At 57.7% G+C, this 8,838-nt stretch overlaps 1 protein-coding gene across 1 annotated transcript in view; it reads left to right on the forward strand.

The window, feature by feature from the left end:
* The window catches only part of COL27A1 (collagen type XXVII alpha 1 chain), a 144,573-nt gene that overhangs the window by 119,574 nt on the left and 16,161 nt on the right, over nucleotides 1-8,838 (forward strand). Inside the window, exons 39-47 of the mRNA XM_023531042.1 lie at nucleotides 988-1,085; nucleotides 1,994-2,047; nucleotides 5,452-5,508; nucleotides 5,700-5,753; nucleotides 6,299-6,352; nucleotides 6,609-6,662; nucleotides 7,089-7,142; nucleotides 7,222-7,329; nucleotides 7,801-7,908. Coding sequence (XP_023386810.1) covers nucleotides 988-1,085; nucleotides 1,994-2,047; nucleotides 5,452-5,508; nucleotides 5,700-5,753; nucleotides 6,299-6,352; nucleotides 6,609-6,662; nucleotides 7,089-7,142; nucleotides 7,222-7,329; nucleotides 7,801-7,908 — 641 coding nt within the window. The remainder of the gene's footprint in view (nucleotides 1-987; nucleotides 1,086-1,993; nucleotides 2,048-5,451; nucleotides 5,509-5,699; nucleotides 5,754-6,298; nucleotides 6,353-6,608; nucleotides 6,663-7,088; nucleotides 7,143-7,221; nucleotides 7,330-7,800; nucleotides 7,909-8,838) is intronic.

Here is an 8,838-nt window from a genome sequence, read left to right on the forward strand (position 1 = left end):
CAAAAAGGGAGGTACCACCCACCCCAGCTGTTGGCTGAACACCTGTGTGTCCGTTGTCCTAGCCACTTCTTTTGAATCACAGATCCCTTTGGGAACCCACAGAAGCTGCCGCCCCTCTTCTGGAAAAGTGCACAAGACACAAAGTGTTTCTTGCAATTTGAAGGAGTCGGGGTCTCTTGAAGACCCCAATTAACAAGCCCTGCTGTTGGGGTGGGGAAAGGGGACCAGACCCTTGGGCATGTTTTTAATTGAACAGGAGCTTTCCCTCTGGAAATAGATTCATGAGGATGAGGGTGAAGCTGCTGTAGCTCCCTGTGTCACTCTAAGGGTGTCCCAGGCCATTGCTGGCCTGCCCCCGAGGGGTGTGACAGCTGTAGGGGGAAGGCGGCCCCAAGAGGAAGCAAGAGAGGGGACAGATGAGGGTGACGCGGGCTCTCTGAGCTGCCAGTATGTGCCGATAGAAAACTGAGCTGGTCTGTGGCACTTGCTCGTTGCTGTGGTGGGAAGACTGCCACCAGGGCCGATTCAGGCTACCAGCATGACGTCACTGAAGGGGAGGATGGGAGAAGCAGCGTAGGAGTACTACATGATCTAGTATTTCCGCCACACAGATTCAATAGATGTGATAACCTCCTGAGCATAGGTAATAACTAGTAAAATGTAAAATAATCAGGAAGAGTGTTTTAAATATTTGGCATCTTTGTTTTTGATATAATTGGTTTAAGTGTAAGTTCATATAATTTTCATTTTCTATAACCGTTCAATTGAACAACTGCCCCACAAAATCAGGGAAAATAGAGCCATCTGCTCTCATGAAGCACTGGAGCTGGGAGAAGAAAGGGCTGCGGGGAGGAGGGGAGCTCCAGAGGGCAGGGAGGGAGCCACCTGCTCTCCACCTCGCCCTCCAGCCTGGGTTCTGGTCGGAGTGGACGTGCCAGGCTGCTGGGCTGAACTGGGCTGGAGCTGGGTGGCGAGACTGTGCCTGAGTCTGCGCTGTGAGGCTGCATACCAACACGGGTCTCCCCTCACAGGGCTCTCCAGGACGGCTGGGGGCCCAAGGAGAACCGGGACTGGCTGGTTACGATGTAAGGAAATGTCACCTCCCCCTACCCCTCACCCCCCGCCCCCGGAACTCTGTCCTGCAGGCCTGGGTCCTCTGCCCCTACCACCCACCAGCTGGGGGCCCGCACGCCGGCCATTGAGGATTTGTGGTCTCACCCGCCCCAGGGAACAGCTGGGCCCACAGACCAGGGTGGGGGTCGAGGGCCACTGGTGGCCAGGCGGGCGGTGGTGGTGGGGTGGAATGGACAGAGAGAGATATCCCTCTCTGTGCCTTCGGTGAGTCCTTCCTCCGATGGTGGGTGCCCCGCGTACCCCATCTCTGAGCTATACGACTGCGCTCTGTGGAAGGGGAAAGACGTAGCCTGTTTTTGTGTTTAAGCTGGGACGCTTGAGAGGGGGCGGAGCCAGACCCACATTACACGTCTGGGAGACCAGCCCTCAGAGAGGCACAGGGCTTGCTCAGAAGGAGAAACTGAGACTCGGGGAGGCTAACGAACATGTGTGCAAGGCCTGGCCGCGTGTTAAGTTAGCGGTGGGATCGTGTCTGAAAGAGATACAGCGAGGAGGGCGGAGGAGAGCGGGAGAGACTGGAACGGGGGGTGGGGGGGGCGGTGCTGGGAGCGCAGCGGAAACCATGTGCGTGGTTCTGGCCACGGCCTGGGATACGGGGCAGGTGGGCAGAGAACCCAGCCACGCAAGTGGGCCCACCTCTTCGAGGCGTATCTGGAGCCCTCATGACACGTCTGGGAGGCCAAGGCCCAGAGAGGCACAGGGCCTGCTCGGAGTCACACAGCGAGTTGGGGCAGAGGCAGGGGCCAGTCACGCAGCCCAGTGTCTCCGTCTCCGAGTTCCTGTGCTTCATCCCAGGGTCCTCCCAAGCCCTCCCACCCCCATGCTCTCACCTCCCGCCTCGCCTTCTTGTTTTCTGCAGGGACACAAAGGCATCGTGGGACCCCTTGGACCTCCCGGACCAAAGGGCGAAAAGGTGAGTGTTCGGTCGTGGGAAGCAGCTGCTCCCCGGTACCCAGGTCAGCGGGAGAAAATCCCCCGGGGCACTGTGGCTGGGACATCTCAGGGCGTTCATAGCAGGCTCAGCCCTGCTCACACCACAGGTGGCCAGGAGGCAGCAGCCATTAGACCTACAGATATATCAGATATCATCAGATATCATCTCTGCCCAGCACCGGAACAAAACAGACACACTTCCCGCTCTCGGGGGGCCTCCAGTTCAGCAGGGGAAATGGGCATCAGTCATGTATTGACTAAAACTATGCGATTCCATCACCTACACGAACGTGGGAACTGGAGCACTGCTGGTGAATGAGACCACCCAGTGAGAGCCAGGGGAGGGCCTAGGAAGGAGCGTGAGGGACACCAGCATTTCAGGGCCAGGAAGGCACGACGGAGGCAGAGGGGAGGCATGTCCATTCCCTACCTCGAAGCTCCAGATTCAGTAGAGAGAGGAGGTGCTAAGAGGAACCTTGCTGGTTGTCGCTCCCTGCCCCACGGTGCAGGTCGGGGCATCCGGCCCGGGTCCTACATTAGCAGCACTGAGCCCCTCCGCCCTCCCACCCTCCCCTCCTAACTGCTCAGCTCGAAGGTCTGGCAGGCGGCTGCTCCCGTCTCCTCGCCCCACTGCTGCCCAAACCCTCTTTTCTTTTGCCGAGTCAGCACCCCACTAACTACATCCTGCTGTGGGTGAATCACCCTGGCCTGGCTTGCTGTCTAGCCGACCCATTCCTCCTGCTTGGAGAAGAATAGATCCGCCATCAGAGCGAGCCCACAGGCTCTGACATCCCACAGGAAGCCGCAGAAAGTGCCACTCAATACCCAGAGTCGTTCCTCAGCCCTCACAGTCTCCAGGGCTTGTGCATGGGGGGTTCACACAGACCATAACAAAGAGGGAGCCTCCACTCTGAGCCATCTGCAGCTCCAGAAGTAGTCCCTGTGGCTGCTGAGGATGGGACCCACACCCCAAATCTGCCCTAAGTCTGCCAGGGCCTCGGATGGGGTCCCAGGATTCCCCGAGCCTTGATCGCCTCATCTGTTAAGTGAGTGGGTACCTTGGGAAGGCCAAGCAGGACATCACCTGTGTCAGTCAGATGCATTTTCTGACTTTCATGGTACTGTTAGTTTAGTCATTCATCCGGCTATGCAACAGGTATTTATGGATTTCTAATGATTTATTTAGTGTGTTCTTGGCCTTGAGCAGGGGATTGTGGAATGAGGCCCAAAAGACCTCTAAAATAAAAATAGTCGCAAAATGAATAGCCATCCACAAGCTGAGTGGTGCTGGGAAGGGAGAGAGCAGACTCCCAGAGGTACCCTCGAAGCCCAAGGGCCATGTGCAAGGCCTTTCCCCAGGATTTCTTCTTAATTCTCACCATGACCCCACACAGAGATACCAGTATCTCACATGACAGGTGGGGAAGCTGAGTCTCCACAACGCTCAGGGAATAGCTCAGGATTAGTTGGAGTGTGGCAGGACCAGGATTCAGACTCTATCTGATGCCAGGTCCTCCTGCTTCCCTAGCTGGAAACAGACACTTAGATGAGCCAGTATGCTGTTCAGCTTGGAAATTCCCTGTGGGGAACGTGTCTACAAAGGCGGTTGCCAGAGGAACAGGGAGAAAGGTGGCAGGGGGCTCAAACAGCTTTTTGGTGCTAAAAATGCACCATTAAACTATACCCACAATGTGGAGGGAGAGGGGGAGATCTCTGCAGCTGGCTTTCGGCCCAGACTGCCCTTTGATCCCTGTGTGGGCTTGGCTAAGACCCTTTTCTGGGCCTCGGCGACCCCATCTATAAAATGGGGCCAATGGTCGCAGCTGCCTAGGGGTGCAGTATGAGTTCTGTGAAAGAGTATATGAAGCACACCTTGTGCAGTGCCTGGTGCACTAAAGGCCCTAGGTAAACACAGCCCCCAGGCCCCCAGTCCGGCTGCCTCACTCCACGGTGGGACAAAGAGCCACAAAAAGTGGGCAGGGCAGAGAGGGAATCCCCACTCCCTGGGCCAACCCCCCGGGTACAACATTCTAGGCGTGTGGCCCAGTTCCTCCCACCTTCCATCTCTGCCCACAAGAGCCATGGAGGCCCTTAGCCAAGGCTGCCGGCTGCCAGCCCTAGGGACTGAGTCAGGCCTGGGGCAGGCTCCAGCCCCAGGCACAGCTCTCCTCTCTTCTGCCTCTCCAGCCTCCCTTCAATCCCTGCTCACAGTGAAGGGGCTCAGGGGTGCCCTGACTTGGGCCGCCTGCCCAGAATGTGCCCCCATGGCAGGTGACACCAGTTGTCCGGGGCTGGAACATTCTGAATCCTGAGGTTCTGCCACTTGCTGTTCTGCATAAATCTTCCCGGTAGCTGGCTCATGGCATCCAGCCACCTGTCCTGTAGGTGAACAGGGCCCAGGGTGGCCTGCCGTGGCCAAGGACCTCAGTTCTAAACTCTGACTACATCCGTGCCACACAGCGTCCCTGCTGTGGTTATTATCAACAACGGCAGTTTTCACGGCCATCTTCTGAGCATGCCTTTCCTCCCTGGATCCTCAGAGCAGCGCTGCCAGGCATTTCAGTCCCATTCTGCAGACAGGAAACTGTCTAATTGACAAGATCCCCAAGCTGGTCCCCTGCTGAGTGCAGCTCGGGGCAGCCCAGGGCCTTCTCTGGGGCTCTGATCAAAGGTAGGACGTTTGTCCTAAACCTGGTTCTTGGTCCACTTTCTCCTAGCAAGGGTCAGAGAAAGGAACTCTGAAGGACGCTGAGCAGCTCACATCACTTCTCTGCCTCAGTGTCCTCATCTGTAGAGTGGGGATAATAATAGCTCCTGTATCCTAGAGTTGTTGGGAGGACTCGGTGAGCACCTGCGTCCGGCCCGTCGCAGCGTCCATGCGTGCAAGCTGCTGGAATCGTCAGAATTCCGCACGGGGGCTTCCGCACGCATCATTTCACGGAATCCCCACCGCTCCTTCGTGGCATCACCATTGTCTCCTTTACCCCACTTCACCCCCATTCCCCAGCTGAGAAGAAGAGTCTTGAGACAGGAGGGGACCTAGCGAAGTCTCGAGCAGCTGGTCCTGTGCAAAGCCGGGTGTGACCGTGGTCTCAGCTCAGAGCTGTATGGGTCTCATGGCCTGGGGGCGTCAGCTTGGGGGTGCCGAGTGTGAAGAGGGTAAAGAGTGCTGTCTGTGTCCTACAACCCTGCTTCTAAGCCCAGGTCTGGCTTTGACCCCATGTGTGCCCCTTTCCTTTCTGGCCTCAACTTCCCCATCTGTAACCCTAAGTAGGCTGTACTTCAACTCTGATGAAGCCCTTTTGGCTTCCGTGTGGAGTGTCTGGAATTCTTAAAATGCGCAGGAACAGGAGGTTTGTCCTAAAGCTGCTTCTGTGTCCACAGGGGGAGCAGGGTGAGGACGGCAAGGCTGAGGGCCCTCCTGGGCCACCTGGAGATCGGGTAAGGCCACCCCCAACTCCCATCCCCTAGACCAAGGCCGAGGTGGAGCCCAGCCTTCTGCTGTGTGTGGATGGGGAGGCTGAGCAGGGGTGAGGCTGCCATAAGCTCTACAGAGGGTGTAGCTAACAAGGCCCAGGTCGGGTTTTCCCTGTCCCTGGTGGCCCATATTTGCTGTTGTCCTTGTCATTCAGGGCCCTGTGGGTGATCGAGGAGACCGCGGGGAGCCAGGGGACCCTGGATACCCTGTAAGTACCGAGCTCCTCCCTGCTGGCAGCGGCGAGAGTCCTGTAAGAGGGCTTTCCCCAGCCCCAAGCCCCTGTTACCTGCAACCCGAAATCACAGCCTTCACCAGGAGGCAAAGCCCTTCCTCCCACCGTTAGTGTCCAGGCTTGAAGCGCAGCCCCCTAACAGAGGGGTCAGGGTGGAGTTCCCGCTGAAAGGGGAAGAGTCTAAGACCTTTCCTGAGGGAGGGAGAGGATGAGGCTGGGAAGAGGGACCCCTCCCCTCCGAGGGCCTCTGTCTCTCCATCTGTGGCCGGGAAATGCTCTCTCAGCAGAAGCAGTAGAAAGACACAGGAAACAAGCCACTGAATGAACTGTGGGTCCCCACCGGACTCTTCACCTCCCCTCCATCCTCCCTGGCAGGGTCATTATTTCACCCCTTTTGTGATGAGGAAGCTGAGGCTCAGGGAGGAAGTGACATGTGGCTAGGAAGAGCCAGGCTGGAAGTTGCCCCAGTCCCCAGCCTCCTCCAGGATGGGCCCCCTCACCCGTCTCCCCTTGGCTTCTAGGGACAGGAGGGTGTACACGGCCTCCGTGGAAATCCGGGCCAGCAGGGCCGACCCGTGAGTGGTGCTTCCTCTCCTGTCCCCTGTCCTGCCCTGAGGCGGGTGGAGCAGCTATGGGGGAATTAAGGAACTGGGCCTTTTAAAGTTTAAAGGGACGCTCCCTACAAGAGGACCTGGGGCAGCCCATTCTGGTTTCTCCTGCCCTGACCCTGGGGGCACCCCCAGAGCCTGCACCCCCAAACCCCTCCCCACCCCTCCCCCTTCAGGCGGAGAATCCTGGGGCTGCCTTGCGTCATCTCACCTTGGTTTGCAGGGGCATCCGGGACCCCGGGGGCGGCCGGGACCCAAAGGATCGAAAGGGGAAGAGGTAAGAGAGCTGGGTGTCTGCAGGGGAGACCGAGTCCCCGAAAAGGGGGAAGACCGGCCCAAGCACACTGCAAGGGGGAGGCAGGGCTGGGAGGGCATGAGGAACAGAGGAAACTGCAGCCAGCCGTGGGCTCAGGCTCCCTCCAGGGAACTGCCAAGGCCCCAGAGCCTCTGCAGCAGGGGAGCCGGTGAGGGACCCGCCCGGGGCAAGGTCAGTGGCAACACTGTTAGATTCCAAAGCCAGCGCTGCCCCTGGGCTTCCAGGCCGGGGTGCTCGGGCCCATTTGCAGATTGAGATGCCGAGGCCCTGAAGGCGGAAGGGCAGGGCCCAGCCACACGGGCCCTTGATCGGCTCGATAACCCCCTTCTGCAGCTCCTAGTGTTCCTCCTCCAGGCGGCCTCTGTCATGTGCTTCTTGATTTTTCAGGGACCAAAGGGAAAGCAAGGCAAGGCCGGGGTACCAGGACGGAGGGGGATCCAGGTGAGTGACCCGTAGCTGCCCCTCTCCTGCCCACCACCCTGCCCTCCCCAAAAGCCCTCACCAGCTTGTGTACCCCCAGGGCCTGCAGGGGCTGCCGGGGCCCCGGGGCGTGGTGGGGCGACAGGGCCCAGAGGGTGTCGCTGGACCAGATGGGCTTTCTGGCAGGGACGGTCAAGCAGGACAGCAGGTGAGCAGGACTTGGGGTTAACAGATGGCACGTCCATTTGAGATGAGGGGTGTGTGTATGTGTGGTGGGGGTGGTTAACGCCTCCGTGAGCCATGGGCCAGGAGGAGCAGGTTTAGAAACTTAGATGGGGCAAAACCAGCTTACCCAGAAATTCCCGTGTAGGCAATTGTCTCATCCCCTGGGACCTGGGACCATGGCCCTCCTGACTGTCCCTCCTCCATGCCAGCACCCTGACCAGTGGATGAGCTGCTGATTTCTAAGATCCCTTCCCTTCCCTACTCGCAAGTCCTCTGCTGCTCTTGTCCTGCTGGTCCAGCCATCCTCATACAAAGGCGATATGACCTCCACCCTGGAGCTGGACCTCCCTGCCTCCAGCTCCACCTAGAGTCCACTCAGGCTCTGAACCATCCTGCTTCCTTGGCTGCATTTCCTGAAACATGAGAGACCCTCCTTTGCCCTCCTTCTTTACAGGGAGAGCAGGGAGATGATGGGGACCCTGGCCCCATGGGTCCTGCTGGGAAAAGAGGAAATCCAGGTGTGGCTGGCTTGCCTGGAGCACAGGGGCCCCCAGGATTCAAGGTCAGACACTTGTTAATCCTCCATCCTTTCTGCCTTGTTACTAACTATAGTGCTATTGACTATAATGCTGAAGTGGGCGCCCATTTCCCAGGGCCTATATGAAAATGGTGTCCACGTTGTTGACCTTTCTCAGGGGGTCCCTGTCCCAAACTTGAACCTGACTTTAAGGAGAGTTTGTCCCGGTAGCTATAAATACTGCCCCCTAGCAGGCCTTGAGCCCTCAACTGGTTGTTGAGTTATTCTTGGGCACCCTCTTGTGGGACTTTGTGGAACAACAGATGTTGGCTTGCCCCTAGGACCCTCCTCCAAAGCACCTTTGTAGAAAGCTTCCTTGAGAGACTTTATGGGGGCGGCAGCCATGAGTCAGTCTGAACCCAGTGCTAGATACTGAAGGAAGATTGAGATGAATGAATCAGACATGGTTCTTGCCCTTCCTGAGCCAGAGGCTTAGCTGGGGAGAGGTTAGAACCCTCTGTTGGGACAGCAGGCTGGGGAGAGGTGGTCTTGGCCCGTGGAGGATTTAAATAAGGGAAGAGGAGGTGACAATCTCACAGGAGGAGCAGCATGAGTAGAGGTGTGGAGGTGGGAACTGCATGGTCTGTTGGGAAGAAGCCATAAAGAGGAGAGGCGCTGTGGGAGAGTGGAAGGGAAAGGGAACCTTGGATGCTAGAGTAAGGAAAGAGACTTTCCATTTAAGGATGCTGAAGTTTTGAGACCCTACCAGGCCCACATTAGAGCTCCAGCATCCTGAGATCTCAACTGACCCTATGGGATGACTGTTCTGTCTCTCCTAGGTCCTCCCTCCCCCTTCCCTAGAACCGTTTCCCCCTTTGACTGATCATTTTGCTGTGTTTTTTTAAGGGTGAAAGTGGGTTACCCGGGCAGCTGGGTCCCCCTGGCAAGCGAGGGACAGAAGGTGGAACAGGGCTT

This window comes from Pteropus vampyrus, unplaced genomic scaffold (genome assembly GCF_000151845.1).
Source record: "Pteropus vampyrus isolate Shadow unplaced genomic scaffold, Pvam_2.0 Scaffold61, whole genome shotgun sequence".
Lineage (NCBI taxonomy): Eukaryota > Metazoa > Chordata > Mammalia > Chiroptera > Pteropodidae > Pteropus > Pteropus vampyrus.